The 18216-nt window shown below is 46.3% G+C and overlaps 1 protein-coding gene across 3 annotated transcripts in view; it reads right to left on the bottom strand.

Moving 5' to 3' along the window:
* LOC118503297 (neurogenic locus Notch protein) overlaps positions 1-18216 on the bottom strand; it is a 72065-nt gene that overhangs the window by 32687 nt on the left and 21162 nt on the right. For all 3 annotated transcript variants that reach the window (XM_036036411.1, XM_036036421.1, XM_036036401.1), the window contains exon 3: positions 10255-10333. In XM_036036411.1, coding sequence (XP_035892304.1) covers positions 10255-10333 — 79 coding nt within the window. The remainder of the gene's footprint in view (positions 1-10254; positions 10334-18216) is intronic.

Below are 18216 nucleotides of genomic sequence, written 5' to 3'. Positions count from 1 at the left end.
ATCACGGTGACTTGCATGGTTTAATGTGCATTAAAACCGCTGCATCTGTTTGCTGGTTGGAGATGAGACGACGCAAAAGCGCACACATTAAAATCAGCCACCCGCCGCAATCGGTGGTGAAGAGTTCTGGGAGTTTCGAGGATGAGCTGGTATCAAGGCGTCGTCAAGGGGCGCTTTCAACATGTTGGTACACACAGCCGCAAGGATTTTGCTATCTTAATAACTTTGAAAGTGTTCTGAGCAATTTCTTTTCGTTTTTTGGACCGTTTAATGATGTGTTCTTAAGGCGATATGGTGTGTCCAGGACGTGCATACACAAAACACACGAACCGAACTCTACCGAAGTTCCAATCACCATTATCGCGCATACTGAACTGAACCTGCACGGCCAGATGATGTGGTTTTATTAATTTATATCATCCTTCTCTCCCAGATGTCTTCGAAAGATTTTTTTTTCGCCGATGTCCAGTTTTATGATCTTCGCAAGAGGTCCCCGCCGAGACAGAGTGCCAAAATTCGGTACGAAAAAACGACAAGGGTTTTTTTTTTACGAGCGACCCACGGCACAAAACCTCATAACATGATTGTCACCCGGCGTAAAAGGTCTTTAACACTATCTTAAGCCGTTAAGTGCAACCCCGAAGCACCGGCAATCGGGCGGGGTCGATGGCCCAAAATCCCGAATCTTCCTTCTGCTGTTGCTGGTCGACAGCAAACGAAGCAACAAGAATAAAAAAACAGATTTAAAATCTTAAACCTGCTCCGAAAACTCTCATTCCTCCCTCTTTATGGCAATTTTCATCTTTGCGGCACACACCTTCCATACAACACACAACGGCCGCTTACTTCGCGGATTATTGCACGGCAGGGAAAACATTGTCCGACAGATTAGGTTTGTTCTTCGCAGAAAACACATTTACGACACAACGCCGACCAACAGCTTAGGAGAGTGGATCTGATTTATCGAACTCTTTTTTTTATTGAACCAAATGGATTAGAAGGAAAAATTGAAACTGTAACTTTAAGCCACCATTTTCAACTTCTAACAAGATTTAAGCAAATTACTGTATGATAAAAAAGTAAAGAAATGTTAAAAACAAAAAAGTGAAAAGTAAAAATCATAAAAGATAAACAGAAAATCAAAACACAATAGTAAAAAAAGAAGAATAAACAACTTGATAATTGATTTAACAAAAATTTGGAAAATTCAATCAAAAAAGAAAAATTGTCAACACACAAGCATTACTTCGCTTGACATATCAAATTAAAATAGCAAACGAGAACATTGGGCAACTATTTCCCAACACAGAAAAAGCTGCTAAATATTTAAAATTGCTTAACATTTTTAAGATAGCAGCGCCTTTAAAAGCCGTATTCTTTCCCACTCACCATTAGCATCTTTCTATATTTCACTCGCCATTTGCTTCCCCATTGCGATTGCCCGGCGTTTGTCCGGCGAGGCCGGGTGTCGTTGCTAAGAGGTGCTAATCTATGCCATTAAGATGCTATCGGTGTGTTCAACCGTCGGTTAGCTGAAATTCGCCACAGCACCACCACGGGCTTTCGCCCACAGTTTATCGGCAAAAGGTTAAGAAGCTGTGGCACACACAAACCCGGAGAGGGTGAGAGAGAGAAGGCGAGCGAGCGTGGTCCGGAAGAACCAAACGATTCCGAACGCGAAAGGCGAACCGTTGCCGTAATGTTCAACCCACCGCTCTGCTGCTTTAGGCAAAATGGCTATATGATATTTAAAAAAAAGCAGAAGCATCTTTCTCTTACACGCAACGCAGACGCATCAATATTCGATCGATTTGCGCTGGCTGGAATTCGATCGGCGGTAAAGGGTGGGAGGTCAACATTTTCATCCCCAAAACACTTCCAAACGAACGAACGGGAAATGATGATTCCCTTTTCCTTTTTTTTTTTGTGCGTGGCTACCAGCAGAACCGAGGAAGGAGAAGAAAATTTCACGAGAAAAAGGAAAGAGAACGGGTTGGTGGGCGCAAGCAAATGTGAAGCCGATGGGCCGATGAGAAAGAACACACACACACACACACACACCGAAGAAGTTGCCGATCTATCATCAACTTCTTCATCAACCATCGCATGGTACAGGAAACCATTTTAGTGATAGGAAAAAGAAATAGAGTCGGACCAACATAGAGAGAGAGAGAGAGAGAGAGAGAGAGAGAAGGAGAGCGAGAAGCGATCCTCCGAGGCCTCATAAAATAGCATAATTAAGTAATTTAATTTATACGACTATGAGTGTGTGTTCCAAGCGGAATTCAAGACTGATTTTCCCATCTTCTCCCTCATGCTCCCTACCCCACTTTCGTCTAAATCCTGCCCCCACTACGATCTTCAACGATTTTTCCCAACTGTGTGCGTTGATTATTCCTCCAAGGAAATAAGGCGAAAAGTCACACGGAAACGATGGGGTCGAAGCCTCACACGCAACAGATCGTGCCATTTTCGTGCTAACGTTAGCAATCTGCAATAGCGAAGCAGCTAGATATTATCGAGAGGGAAAGTAATACGTCAAAATTTGCAACCACACAACGGCAGACTGCATCGTGGTTGAAGTTGAGCGATGCGTCCCATGTCTATTGTCTACCTCCAAGAGCCTAACGCTAGAAAGGTCAATCCGAAAGTGGAAGGTGGAGACTTTAGAGACTATCTTCTACAACCCAATCCAGAGTTCTGGCATACGCTGATGACATAGACAACATCAAGCCCTAAACATCGGGGATTGAAGTTGTGGTGGACTGCAACCTCGTCCAAAACTGGCGTATTCTTCTTCCTTTCTGTCCTCCAAAGTATAGTCAACCTCAGAGAAAAAAATGAAGATTCTCAAATCAACGCGTGATTTTTTCCCCGACAAGAACCTTACCACACATTAGAACCACCTTTTATGGGGATATAAATATACACCAAACCCGAACCACACAACAACTACATCACGCTGTCCGTGCACGGAAACCGCATCAAAGAAAAGGAAAACCAATCAGAGTTGGCAGAGGCTGCGAAAGGACGTCGCAACAAAAGCGACGAACCCTGCCCTAATAAGGAAACATGCCTGCCCGCTCGCTGCTGCTGCTGCTGCCACACACTGAGCACTCTAACGAACCTAACCGATTGCGGGGCGGCATTCAAACCACCCTGGTTGGGGAAACAGTTTTTTGCACTCAAAAGCACTCGCGCGGGCGTGTGGGTGGAAAGCTTGTACGCGTCTTTTGGCGAGAAGGTGGAAGTTCGGTCCCAAGGGGATGCGCCGTGCAGAGAATCAAGTCTTTCGGTTCGCCTGCAAGAACGCGTTACAGGGATAGATAGGGAGGAAGGAGACACGGTGCTCATCATCTTTCGTCTGGACCCTTACACGCTCACACGCACAAAGAACCTCTGAAAGACCCACAGGATTTTTCATTTCTTGCCGTTGGGCCTACGGATGGATTCTTCTTCGCTTATGCGTGTGCGAATTCCACGAGTGCGAGTGACGGGCAGCAAAAGGAAAGAGAGAGAGAGCATGGAAAACAATTAGAGGGAAGGCAAAAGCAGCAACAGGAGGGAAAAAAACAACTTCAGCCCCATTAATGCGGCAAAGGACTCTAAAGTGGGTAGATTGTGCACATTTCAAGCCCCAAAAAGCCAGCCAGCCAGCCAGCCAGGACGTCGACGACGGCAGCGACGACGTGGATGGCAGATCGTTTGGCGTGGTTGGCAATCCATGTTAGGCGATGTCATCCCTTGGGCCCTGTCTGGGACTACATCCCGTCCGATGCTGGTAGTGCTGGTAGACGGTTTTATGACAAAACGAAGAACAACAATGACACGCCAAGCGATGAACCGTTTTTGCTTATTATTTTATTTTATTCGCTCCGATTCTATTGTCCTGCTTCATTCCGTTCCGTATCAGAACGCGCGCGTTTGGTTATGGTTTTTTCGAGTATGTTCTGTCGCCGTGGGCACGTGGATGAAGCAGTTTAATAAGTCTTTTCTTACTGTATGCAATATTCAATTATATGATTGCCAAAGATCTACCAAGGGGCTTGCAATAATCCATTATCGTTTTCAATACATTCTACCATCAAGAAAATCGTCTTAAACTTCCGTCAAAAAATATACAAAATTCATATACAGAGAACACGAACTTCAAGGCCAAGTCGTAGAAGAACTTGAGCAAACTTCAAGGACAACAAAATGCCCGCTGGCAGCGCTTTTTGAAGATCGGTGGCACAGGGCACATAAAAGCAACCCAACCAGCATACCAAGAACCGGACCATAACAATGGAGAAAGAACGAAAGACATACGGAGGCATACACAGTGACGCAGAGCGGCCAAACTAATTTATGCAAAAAATCCAACCGTACCGAGCGTCAGCCAGCCAGCCAGCCAGCCAGTAGCATCTCCGAAAGCCTCGGGTCGGTCCCTTTCCGATGACCATAATCGGACATTTGACCGCCCTTTTCGGCGAGCAAAATACTCAAGGCATCCCATCTTCCAACGCCAACTCTGGCGAAGAGATCCTGAGGATTCCTTTTTTTTTACTCCTCGTTTGTTTGTTCTCCCCCGAGATGTGCTCCTGTCTTTCCAGACAGATTCGACTGGGTCGTTATTTTCCTTTCCCTCTACACGTCGTTTCCCTATGCCGCCGGCTGTCTAAAATAATGAACGAGCTCAGAAGAGGCTGGACAGAAAAGCAAACACAGCGAGATCGCACAGACGCAGGAGCATCAAAAATGCATAGGCATTAAAGGGTAGCTAAACATCCATTACATAGTTTCGCTTCATTTCGTTTGCTTCGTTGTTGGCAACAGTAGCGCCTCCGGGGTGAGCGTTTAACGTTTATTGTGCTACTAATGCGCACGGGTTAATAATATTTGCCTGCATAAAACATGAGGAAAAACTGCTTGATTTTTAACTGGCCTAGCAGTACAGAGATAGAAGGCGAGAGTAGATGGCATAACAACAACAATAATGCTCTGTGTACTGCCGGGCATAAACGTAGCATATGGCGCACCGATCTGGACCGTGTGTCGGGGCACGTCTCTTGGTGTTACCCTTGCGAAGCGCCGCAGTGACGCAACACCGGCACTCTTCAGGGTTTGTGTGTGTTTGTGAGATAACAAAATAACAAAATCGCTCCTTGAAATTGGAATGGAAGCCCATCTGTCTCTAGTACCGCTCGAACCACTCGACAATATGCTTTCGTAGGGAAATTTGGAGAAAAAAAACTGCTGCGACTGCGGAGGACCAAGATAGCGAAACTAACCTCACTCATACAGGAGATATTCGGAACTACTGATCAGATTTTCATGGTGCAAAAAATCTTGCAGAAGATGGCAGATTGTCTAGGATCATTCTCTCGGATCTAAGAGAAGAACCTAGGAACCTAGGAGAAGAACCTTCTCTAGGTCTAGGTCATTCTCTCGGATCTAGGAGAAGAACCCTGTTAGAATAGTACCAGACTTTTTTGAATGACAATGACCAACATCAGATGTCAGATAATGGTGAATATCAACAGAAAGATGATCATCTCTAGATCAGAGAATCAAAGGGTTGCAGAAACCTCAGATATCGAAGTCTGAAGCCAAAAATAAAAAAAAACGTTCGGAGCCTCAGTACTTAGACACACCTCTTAGGCATGGACTCTATCCAAAACTAATTATCCTCTGAGACGCGTTCAAGTGGAAGATGAGTGTGGTGGAGCAACGGTGAAGTCTGTATAAGCTGTCACGCTTTGGTGCAGACTGCGGTGATGTCATGAGACTAACACCGGACGACCCATCCTAAGTCTTTCCAGGCTCGAGATCACATAGGTAGGTGACAATGTCCAAGGACTTCTGATATCCTAAGGTAACCTTTCTAAAAACTGCACTAATCTTCTGAACGTACGAACACACCAAACTTTTAGCACAATATTTTAAAACACCGATAAGAAAACAAGACCATTCAAATGAGCACCACCAAAGGCCCCATAAGCAACCGATCGAAAATCATAAACTACACTCATCATAATCATCGCTCTCGATAAGATGTCATTTGTATCGCGCGTCCCCACCTTGTTTTTTTTTCGCCTAAAGCTTACGATTATCTCTGTCACCCCCTGCCGGGACAGAGTGGTACGGCATTGCCAGGGTTCAGATTTCGAACGTATTGTCATCCTCCGGACCATTGGAGTTTGGAATCGTCCAATAAAGTAAAATAAAATTAAGAAGCAAAAAGAAAAAGTCACAATCACAGTAAAACCCCACGCACACACCACAGGACAACATTATGATAAACGACGAATATTTATTTATGGCTGGACGAGAAGGATTGTAAAGGTGGGCAAGCGTTGCGTTGGGGGTCGAAGCGATGCTAAAGTGACGCCCACGCCACAGCAAATGACTATAAAACTGAAAAAGCCCCCACTCCGGAGAGCAGGGGAATTTGGACGGGGGATTGGTTTTTAAGCTTAATTTTGGGGTGTTGTCGCTGTTCGGTGTTTTCTTTCTACTTATTCTTGATTATAAATTCTCCCTCAATACTGCTTCCCACTGGTGAGGTTTGGCGGGACACACGCCGGGACCATGATGAAATGTGTCTTTTATCTCACCTGAACAGCTAAATAATCTGAACCCGCAATAAAAGAATATGGAGAAAAGAAAAAATCCACCAAAAAAAGGCACCGATACATCCCATAGTCCACCTTGGTTTATCTGTTTCTTCAAAACAAAAATACAAGAGCCTTGCCATTAAGGAACAAATTTCCTCATTTCGCTACATTGTGATAAAAAGACACGCGTCTGTAGGGAGGTGGGAGGATGACGGAGGGACCAGAGAGGACGGGGTTGTTTTGCCGGGTGCAATAAAAGTGCAATCAATCAGTGCAGACCGGCATTGGAGCATTGGGAGGAGAAAAAACCCCGCATCCAACCACACGGCGTCGTGATGGAGAGCAAATAAAAATGTTTGATTTACATCCTTCCCGGTTCTTGCGCTGCGTTTTTGTTTCTTTCTTCTGTGTGGGTTGTGAAGTTGAAAGCAACATTTGCGTACCGCCGAAGAACCACCAAAAACCGATATCGTTCCACCAGCATTCGAGCTACGTACGATGGCATAGTGGTACAGTGACGGACAAAACAATAAGCCCATCATCATATTCGTATTTTAAACTATTAATATCTATATTTAATTCGACATTTTAGAATCAACAAGTATTAAAAAAAAAGGCGAAAACCAATAAAAAAGGCAACAACAAAAATTTATGATACTGACTAAGACTTCAGTTCAGATATTTTGACGTTTAGTAGCTAAAATGTTGCTCACTCTCCAATGTAAGCTGACGTGCAAAATCAGTATATAAAACATGTGTTTTATATCAAATCCAACAATAAGAATTTTAGCAAATGTCAAAATTAACTGTTTTCACAATTGTTTGACAAGTTTGGATCAGAAAAGATAACCCAAAATCGATCTCACAAATATATATATTTGTTTTGACAGAGCTAGACGCTCTTATACCATTGGTCATCACTGTACGAAGAACCAGGTAAGGAAATTCTGGTCTTTGCTCTACGTGTGTGTCGTGTGGTTAACAACCAAAAAAAAAAAACAAGCCCATCAACAACAACATCGAGACATCGAAACGGAGCGAGCTCCAGTGCTTGCTGCCTTTTTTCAGGGCTTTTAAAAGCTTGTTCATAAATAATTATATTCACGACGGGCCACGTCGGGCTAATTTGAATAATTTATCGACATCGAGAGGCAAGAGAGTGGTGTGTGTGTGTGTGTGTGTGTGTGTCGCTTCAGCTCATCTGCCGGGCGCACGCTCGCACACAACAGCCACAACACGGGGCGCGCTGCACTTATCTTTATGTCTCTTCGTGTATATGTATTCAATTTTTGTGTGTGGTTTTTTTTCTCTTCACTTTATGTTGTCTCGGTTGCCTTTTTCTTCCAATCTTTGTTGCTCTTCTCTTCCGTGTAAGTGTTCTAGAGCTTCTTGCTACTTTCTTTGTCTTGTTTACAGCTTCTTTGCAAACTTCTTAATCGTTTATGTTTCTTTTTGTACAGCTTTATATTTATAGCTTTTGAGTCAGCGCCCGAGTTCGCTTCGTTTCATTTCCATTTTTCTTTTCTTCATGTATTATTACTTTGTTGCTTTATTTTTGCTGTTTTTATTCGTTTTTTTCCCTCCCATTTTCATGTTGTTTCATTACTTTTCTGTGTTCGGTTTCATTTGTTTCGAGGTGTTGTTTTTTGGTTTTCTCTTTTATCAATCCACCCACCCACCGATTCATTTGCATAATTCTCGTTGAAGAACCTGGTGCCCACGAACCAATAATGCATTTCGTTTGTTGTTTTTTTTTTTGAGAAAAAGCTTTATCTTATTCTTTTTCCTATACTTTACTCTTATCTTTATCCCAATTTATTTGTATATTAACAGAAAATTGGCAAGCATGCACGCACTTTAATGCTTTAACTATAATGGACTTGTAAAATCACTTAGGGGAATGTTTCAACTGGATAATGGAATATTGCAGACGCTCTGTAGAACTTTGCAATCAAATAATGGAATTTTGCAAAAGCGACTATGGATCTTTTTTTTCAACTTCTCACTTTTTTGCTCGTTTGCTACGCTCACATCCAGTACGGTTATGCTGCTTGTTGCTTTTCTAAGCCCTTTTCGTATGCGGCTACCGTCTTTCCTAATTGAATGCGACTGCCAACCCTTTCCCGTGCACGCCTTCCGCATCGACCCGATCCTCACCTTAAGGCCTCCAACGACACGACTGTGAGTGCTCGAGTCATTTTTATCAATTTACTTTTGTTTTGTAAGAGCGCATATCTCCTCCCTCTAGCGATACAAAAGGATTTTAACAACCCCCTTGTTCCCATCCCTTCCCACATCTTTTCTACACCCTTGTCCCATCGTTTAGAAGTTATAGGAACCGGGACCTGGCCAAGTGTCAATATTCCACCACATGCACTCACGGACCGCTTTCGGACATTGGCTGGAGAGATACATGAGCCCCCTCTTCCCTTCCCTCCCCTTCAATCCCATCTCACCCCTTTCACCAAACGCAACCCTCCTTGAGCTAATGTACGTGATCGCGAAAAGGCGCGACACAATATCTGATTGTCTCAAACACTCCGCTTCCTCGCTTTAGTTTTCTCCCGGTTCCAGGTTTGTTTAGACTCCCGCCTCTACATCAATGGTCCACGGATATTGGGAGGCTGGGTGTGCAGAAGAACCCAGCTGCAGGGGTGAAGTAGACATATGAAATAAAATAAACTGCAGCGAGCGCAAGCTATAACGAACGTCGCGGCGAGAGACAACCAACGACAAAAAAGACACATATATGCATCGACATGTAGAACGACTCCACCGCTGCCGAAGTGCTACAAGCAGGGGAGGGTTTTAGGGGGATGAGAATTGCAACGCTAGCAACCATACACACACAAACACACACAAACGCCCATTCTTTTGCTCTCCACCACTGGAGGTGGGAGACATGGTTGCGGCATCAGAATTTATTGCCATTATCGTCCAAGTGTTATGGTTATGACCGTTGTTCGCCATTATTATTTGGCGGGCCTCAGAACGCGCGCGTTGGCGATTTATGGCACGTTTCACGGTTTCGTGGATGTCCGCCCGGAGGAAGTGGTTAAGTGTGCAGAACACCAACAGCAAGCAGAAGAGGAAAGCAAGGAACACCAATTCATGGCGCGCATCGACACGGACCACGAGGAATTGAGTGGATGACAATTCACTTTTTGGGGGCGCGGGTTTTTTTGGGTGTGGGAGGGGGGTTTTGTTGGAGGGCAAGAGTAGCGGAATGGCGGCAAACCACCAATAACCACAAGAAAGGAGAAACGGAAAAGGATACGAAAAAGATATTTATACTGGCGTTGGTGTTGTTCTTTGCGTCCCTTGAAGCCCAATTACTGCGAGGACCCAAGCGAAGTCCCCTAGAGGAGAAAAACGCAAATTGTTTTTGTTTTGTGCTGGGTTGCCACTCTGACAGACGCCACCACCAGATTCAAGTGACGCAGCGACTGGTTTATGCCGCCTTTTAATCTTCTGTTTATGGTTTACAACTGCTATTAAACGCTGGATAAAAAAAGCTCCAAAATGTTTTAATAAAAAGGTCCTTTCCCGGTTCGCCTAATGAGGCGGCATGATGTTTTCAAATTCAATGACCGCTAATTGATACAATAAACGAACTCTGGCACAGGCTAATGATTTGCGGATTGCTGCCAATACTTACTTGCAGTAGGATGCACCATTCGGACGGCTAACGCACGTGCCGCCATGTTTGCACGGTGATGGCGAGCACGACAGGAAACCTGTAACGAATCAAGCAACAGAAACGGCATGAGTAAAAGGTTAATCAGATTTTCTACAGGTAGGGCCTAGAATAGACAATTATGAGACTTTTTCCTCAAAATAATATAATAACTTAAAAAGGCGACACAGCTCGCCCGGATGTTGCCCTTAGTCTAACCAAACTCTTACAACAAACCCTGCACACCAAAACAAACCGGATGGAAGGGGTATTAGCTTACGCCAATTGAAGATGTGTGTGTGTTTGAGAGGGCAGCAAAATGGGTTGCGCCGAGTTGACAGTGGATTCTACCAGGGGTTACACTGAGCACGCGTGTCCATTTATACTCTAGACGAGATTGTTTCTTCTTTCTGCTGATGAGGGTAGAATGTTGTCCATTGAAATAATGGAAGATGAGGTCTGGATAACGCTTAGCCATACCATTTAAAGCCTTATCTACATCCCTAAACACTACCGACATGCATCTTCGTGAGGTTTTTGAGGATTGGTGATTGAAGGAAATTTGGCAACACTGCCTTCAATGTCTGAGAACCTCCAACTACAACGTTTAACTTGGTCCATTCTGCATGAAGACTATAGTGTTGGGCCGATACACAATATCCATTCGGCTTGGGACTTTGCCGTGTGATGCTCGCAGGTTAGATTGTTGAGGCATCACATGGGCGAGACCCAGAATATCCGGGATTCTTGCGGTAACGAAAATCCTTGAACATAGAATCAAAATGAGTTTGACACGCCTGCTCAAAAATGTTACTTCAAAAGCCGTAAGCGTCCTAAGAAATATTGGATTTCTCCACAAGGTTTGAAACTGATCAGTGTGCATATAAGTGAGCTTTTTCTTGCCATGCTATTTTATTATCAATCATGCACTGACAGCACGTTCCACCAGCAATGCGTTCATACACAGGCAACGTCCACCGACATCGGTTAGAAATAGATCGGAGTATTCTTGTGTGTGTGTGTGTGTGTTTGTTTGTTTATGGAGCATTTTTGCAGGCGAATCAAATAGATTAAAAGGGTGCTGAGGGGTGAAAGAATGTATTGTGGATGGATAGCAGCAATAGGGGCTGCTATAGCGGAGGTACATAATATGCTGACCGTACACCATATCACTTGACGCGTCTGTCAACGCGCCGCCCTTACCATATCACGCACACATACGGAACCGAACCTGGGCATGATTCTACGCTGACGCTGACGCGAGATTCCAAATAATTGGCCGGCATTCGAACCGCAAAACGGCAAGGCCCAGGCGCGTGTGTTGGTGGGTCACCAGTGAGCGAACGAGCGTGCGCGCGCGTGCCGAGCTCCGGGAATTATGCGACACTCCACACACTGGAGACGGGAGCTGGGGGCTAGGCTAGCGGTTGAGCGTACGTGTGAAGGAGTCGCGAGGTCGACAGGGGCTTGGTTTCCGTTTCCAGACCGGCTCGATTACAAATTGGCTTGCAGCGGATTTTATTCCAAACACCCCCTATGCTCGGGGTGCGTACTCGGAATGGCGATTTGATCACTTTGACGGATACACATGAGCGCTACTTGGAGCTTATCCGCTCGTTAAACAGCGTCTAATCGAACGCTCGAGAAGGTAGCCAACGAAAGCAACTCTTTTGATCTACTGCCGTTGTTAGAAGCCACACGCTAGGGCACTTTAGGGCTAATGTATCTCACATAGAAACAAAATAATAAATAAAATTACATTCCTTCACGCCCAGCTGACAAAAAAAGCCCCCGGATCGTTTGAAGTGCACAGAATTGCTTCAGACCCGGGTAATGTTCGTATAACGCATCATTGACGGTGACGCACGGTGGGATACACGATTAACTGGTTGGTTTAATTTATGTTTTTAAAGTGTCTCCCACACACACACACACGCTACTTGTCAGCCAACTTTTTTATTCCTTCACGCTCGATTATGTTCAATTCCATTACGTTTTTTTTTTTTGGTAGCAGAGCGCGTTTGGTGAGCAGGGAAGAAGAAGGAAATGTGAGAAAACTTTCCGTACTGAGCAACAAGATGTCAACAAGTAAAATCACACCCAACCAAAAACAAAAAAAAAGCCGGAACGATAATTATCGTCCGTTTTTTTCGTTATCACCCTCACCCGTGTACTTCGATGTTTGTCCTCAACCAACATTGCTTTTTTTGTCCCCGAAAGGAAAAATCCTTTTCCAAAATGTGTCTAGAACAGAGAAAAGCAAAACGACCAAAAAAAAGTCTGTAATTGTTGGCGCAACCGAAACCTGGCGAAAGACATACATGGGAAAATCCTGGTCACGGCACCAGACGAACCAAAGCAAAAAGACGCCCAAACGCTGGACGATTTTTTGGTTTTCCGTTCCCGTGGTGCGTTTGCCGACGCACAGATCAAAGACCAATTTTCCCAAGACTTTGTGTCGCGCGGGCGACACATACACACGCACATTACGCACTGTTGGAAAAATGCTCTTCGCGGCGTTCCACAAGTACGTTCCACGAGGCATTTCCAGTGTTTTATTTTTTGGGACCTTACTAAACCAGCCCGCAAAAGGCTGGCAAGCAGCCGGCAAGAGTCATTGGATGAAGGGTAAGCCCGTGATCTCATGAATGTACGGTGCATTCGCGCTACACATCACGCAGATGATGATGATGCATCATCGCGCGCGTTCGCCGTGGTTGAATCTCTCACGTCTCCAACGGAAACATCCAGTCGAGGGAAACGGTGCGGGAGGTGGTGATGGAAAATGAGACCAAAAGAAGAGAAGCGGAAAAAAGTACGACACATGCAACCACCAGCAGCAACAATCAAACCTTGCCGTTCTACTCTGCCCTTGTGTATGTCTCCTGTTGGTTGTCGCCGAGTTCCGAAGCAGCGCTGCAACCGGAGTACGTTACTCGTTAACAAGTGGCAAGCTCGCGTACAGTATATACGGCCCTTTTCCCGTGCGAGATTTCCTTCGCGAGAGGTTTTTTTTTTTCCTTCTTCTGTCGGTTGCCAGAAACCATGCCCGATTGATCGGTCGCAGGTGGTGAGTAAAGCGGGTAGTTGCGCTACAGCGGCAGCAACATAGTTGCCCCGACGACCATTTTACTGCCACAATTACAAACAGATGTGCGTGGTGTTTGTCATTCCGAGCATCATCAGCGTCGATGCTGTGTGATGAGCGTGAAATGTGAGAAAAATACGGATGCGATAAAATGGAGATGATTGTTTTTAATTTAAAACACTGAATCTAGGACCAACACCTCCAATGGTTGGTGCCGTGACCAGGATTCGATGCAATATAGACATTCGTGCAATCTGGAGCATCAATCAAGCAGCTGTACCTTGAGTAAAGATATATCATCGTAAGGATGACCAGGACATTCCTTTGATAAAAATCCCATTCTTCTCATAGTCGACGATCGCCGGCAGTTATAGTCATTCTTTCCTACTTTCTCATGTGCGCGACCGCGCCTGTGTGAGTGGCTAACGCTTCAGCGTTAAAGCATACCAGAAAAACCCAACCAGCTAACGGATCGATAGCAGCAGTCTTTCTCGCTCTTTCGGTTGGTCATTCTATCTCGTTTCTTCGGCATATCACGCCGCAAACAGTCGAATAAGCATTTCGGCAAAGGAAATGCCGTAAGGCGTTTGATTTTCTGTTGCGATTCTTTTTTCCTTTGATCCTTGCATGATGAGTCAATGTTAGGGTTAAGTAAAACTATGTTCTCCTGTTCAATCTCGCAGGATATACTCGAAAAAACTGATATTTATTTATTTCAGTATAGAAAACGTGATTAGGAATAAATATTGAGCAAGCATATTATCGTGTACTCATCAAAAAGGGCGCTTTCGGCTCTCCGAACTGTACCAACCAGCACACATGCATACATTAAATCCTGCGTGCGTGCGTAGTATTGCCTTCGGTTTTGTACTAACCATGAGCATGAGGCCCAGCACTGTCACTGTTGGCTCAGTGTGTATGAAATTATGTTGCTCATGGCGGCACGTACAAGAGCAGGGAAAAACCAGCAGGCATACGATCTGTATGTTTTTTTTTATTCTCTCTTTTCTCTCGATTGTGTGTGTGTGTGTTTTTTATGTTTCGTTTGTTTCCTTCGTTCTGTTGCTGTATTTAAAAAGCTGCACTTCATTCGACGGAACGCTGACGCAAAAAAAAAACCCAGGACGGAAGGGAACCGAAACGACACACAGCACAACGTGGGCCCGCGGAGAGACACATGGGGCACAAATGATGGAAGGTGGACCTAAACGAAGGGAAAGGGGGTGGAAAACCGGAGGGGAAGGGCGGTCCCGAAACACGACGCGAACGAACAGCTGAAAACAAACTCGTGGGAAAATGTCTCTCCGCCACTTGTTGGCATCAATCTGGATGAAATTAACGGCCGCGGAGACTGCTGGAAAGGAGACGCAAACAGTGAAACAGTGTGCTGTGTGCGAGAGAGAGAGAGAGAGAGAGAGAGAGAGGGAGAGAGAGAGAGAGTGCTCGAATGAATGAATGAATGCAGCAAGAGAGAGACAGAGAGAAAGAAAGCCGAGAGACAATTCCAACGGACGCCGCACATATGCATGCGGCACCTACAGAAGAAGAGAAACGGCTCGGTCATACAAGACATGTTAACCGACCGGGCAAAGAGAGCAACAGCGACGGTAAACCGGAGCTTACGCAAAGTGAGTAAAAATAAAAACCGATCTCGCCGGAAGACGCACTGCACGCATACACACGGCGGACCCTTTCAGCAGAAGCGTGGAATGGGACAGGCGAATGAAGGTAGCAAAGCAGAATTGGGAAAACTACTGGGCCTGGCATCACCCATTACGTGCCGTGGTTCCCGCAGGCGTAATCGAGCCTAAAGAATGAACGATCGAACCGCTAATGGGGTGGGATGGAGAGAGAAAAATAAGGGAACTTGGGAAGGCACACGCAAGCCACACACAGCAGCACCAAGGTACAGGACGTGAACAACCAAGAGAGAGAGAGACCCACACACTGGCAGCAGGAAATAATAATACCGACTGGGTCTTAATGCTTTGCCGCCGCATTGGAAGCGAAAGAAGGGACGGTGAGCGGACACACGCACACAAGCACGGGTAACATCAGAGGCACGCAATGGTAGACGCATTGAGCAGTGTGAAGTACACGAGCGGAGGTCCCTCACGGGTTCTTCTGGTCGGGTGTGTAACCCGAGCCCGAAAACTGAGCGCAACAGCAACAGAGACGGGAGGGTGAAAGTGTGCAGGCAAGCGCGATGTAGAACCCTAGAAGAAAAAAATTGGAAAACATCCGTTAAGGACACTCGCCCAGGTCGCCGGATGTAGTGGAAGAAGCGGAGGACCGCCAGGGTAACACACTTCATTGAGCTGGGCAAAATTTAGAAGGAATGTGCCACCGGGAGATGTTTGGTACACGAAACCATCCTGTCTTGCTTATTGGGAAGTCTCGGAGACAGCGCAATCGACTCGGGGACAGGCGGTGTCCTGGTGTGAACTTCAACGGAAACCCTCAACATAAATTTCCCATCCGTCTTTCAACTGATGATGTGTGCGTGTTGTTCAGAGCAGTCCCTCTATACTCCGACAGAGCGAAAGAGCGAGAGAGACAGAGAGATCGATGTCTCGAGGGTTTTAATGGATGAGGTCGTACATCTGGACATTAATTTTTACCCCCCCCCAAAAAAAAAAACCATAACTCCATCTGAAACACCACTACAGACCCCAGAGCCACGGCCGAGCGACTGTTATCTATGTTCGTTCGCTCTCTCTCTCTTTGTGTTGCATCCTCATTTGTTACCGCCGCCGGAACGTCCAACTCACGAGAAGTTTCCGGAGTAACTGTCCCAAGATTTTTTGAGTTGATTCTACATTTCTTGAGATATGGTAGAGACCTGCGACTGCGAGCAGTGTATAACCTTAAACCCATTCAAGGCGAACCGAGCAAGTGGTCCTGTGTGCCGTGCGCAGGCACACACACGTGTGTGAATAACCTCATAAATAACTTTCTCAAAAACGAAATGGAGATACTGTTGGTGGGCATGCTGGAATAATGAGGAAAAATGTTGTTGTCGCGCTAGAACCTGCAGATATTCCAGCACACTACTGCTGGCATCCGGTGGCTCTGTCAACCAGGCCCGCGATACTCTATCTTCCTCAGTGCAGTGCTGCTGAAGTATCGGGCAGCAAAGGCGAACAAGAGAGTGAAAGAGAAGGACAGGGAAAAGGTCGAACCTAAAGGGACGGTGATTTACCGTTAGCGAATGCCACTAGTACTTGACTACACCCCGAGAACCAGTAGCCCTCCGGGGCACTGTCATTACCCAATTGGTTTGGTGTGAATACGACCACCGTGCCGCCACACACTGCGCGCGCCTCTCACTCTGAAGCATTCTCTACGACCAGCAGTACCCAACATTGTGGGGTTTCGCTCGTCGATGTAGGGAACCCATTGGAAAGGTTGCTACCGACCGGCCGCAACACCAGTGATCCAGTTATGAGCCCGAAACTAACACTCCATTTGCATGCATGGGTCTCCCCATGCATTCTCCATCACACGGAGAAGCACCTTCCAAGCTCCCAAAACATTGTCTAAGGCACTGCGGGTTCCTGAGACGCGGGGGTGAGGAGTTGCAGCGTGCGGGGATGATGCACGATTTGCTTTCTAAAATATGTCGATCGAATTCACGACACGAAGCTAAAGCCCTCGCGCGTCAGTGAGGTAGAGCCACAGCATCCAAAGTCCGGGACACTTCAGTTCCCCGGGAATGGCTGCTTGATGTGTAGAGCTAGTAGCAGCGCACTCCGTTCCAATGGGCTTTCTTCGTCTCGATGGGAGTTTAGGGTGGTAGCTAAACAACGCCCTGTCCCATTCGTTCACCAGTAGAAACATGCACACACACACAGCTAAAGCGATAGAGACCACCGCCAGGCGGCCTGCTAGAAGTATCCTCGCGTTTGACATGAAATTAAAATCTCATTTACATTTTATTAAAAAGTCGTGTCGTAGCGCCCATTGGATCTGAAGTACAGTTGCCCTGAGGGCCTAGGGCATGTGATCGAGATGTCGTCTAAAGCTGTGAGCGTGCTATGTAGAGCTCCAGACATTTAATAAGCCTAGGCTCGCGGAAGCAACACACGCCATCTTCGCCCAAAAACCCAAAATGCCTAACCACAGAGGCACACACATTCTACTACTACCGACCAATGTCAAACATGATAATGCTTCCGCTCGATGTGTACACACTGAGCACTCTACCACCCCAGAAATGGGAAGAGCCTCCATACTTTAGATCTCTGCCGATCATCTTCATCAGCAGCGGTGGCAACCGCAAACAGCGCGCTCAGCTTTTCCCACTCGGTTTGCCCTGTTCGCGCGAACCCGGTCGGTATTAATTACGTATAAATAAATTGTAATTTAATTTACTTTCCCGCGGCCATCCCTCCAACCCTATCTCTCTCTCTCTCTCTCTTCTTCGTCCCCGCACGATGCTCTGGCTGAGAACGAGTTTTGCCAGTTGGAGAATTCTCATCTCTCTTGGTGGATGCGGCACGGCACAGTCTTGGCGACGGCCGATCGATCGGCAACGCTGAGAAGCACGCGGAGTGTACACACTGGAACCACCGCACCGTCGTACCTGCCCGCGCCAAACCGGCCCCCCCCCCCCCCCCCCAAGGAAGGCGAAGAGTGTCATGGGAACTGAGTACGACCAGCGCCAGTCAGCCAGCCAGCCGAACCCGCCACCGCACGCTCTGCCTTCTTCTTCTTTTTTTTCAACCCCCGTGAGCAGGTCGAGCGTGACCGGGAACCTACCCCACAAGCCGGCAAAACTACATAGGCGGCGTGCGCTCGGCAATGTCTGGCGCAAGTGAGCGTGGAGCTGTGTGGAGCTGTGTGGAGTACCACCA

This window comes from Anopheles stephensi, chromosome X, assembly GCF_013141755.1.
Source record: "Anopheles stephensi strain Indian chromosome X, UCI_ANSTEP_V1.0, whole genome shotgun sequence".
NCBI classification, from domain to species: domain Eukaryota; kingdom Metazoa; phylum Arthropoda; class Insecta; order Diptera; family Culicidae; genus Anopheles; species Anopheles stephensi.
Note: the sequence above shows the minus strand (reverse complement) of the source record. Positions and strands in the feature narration are given on the sequence as shown.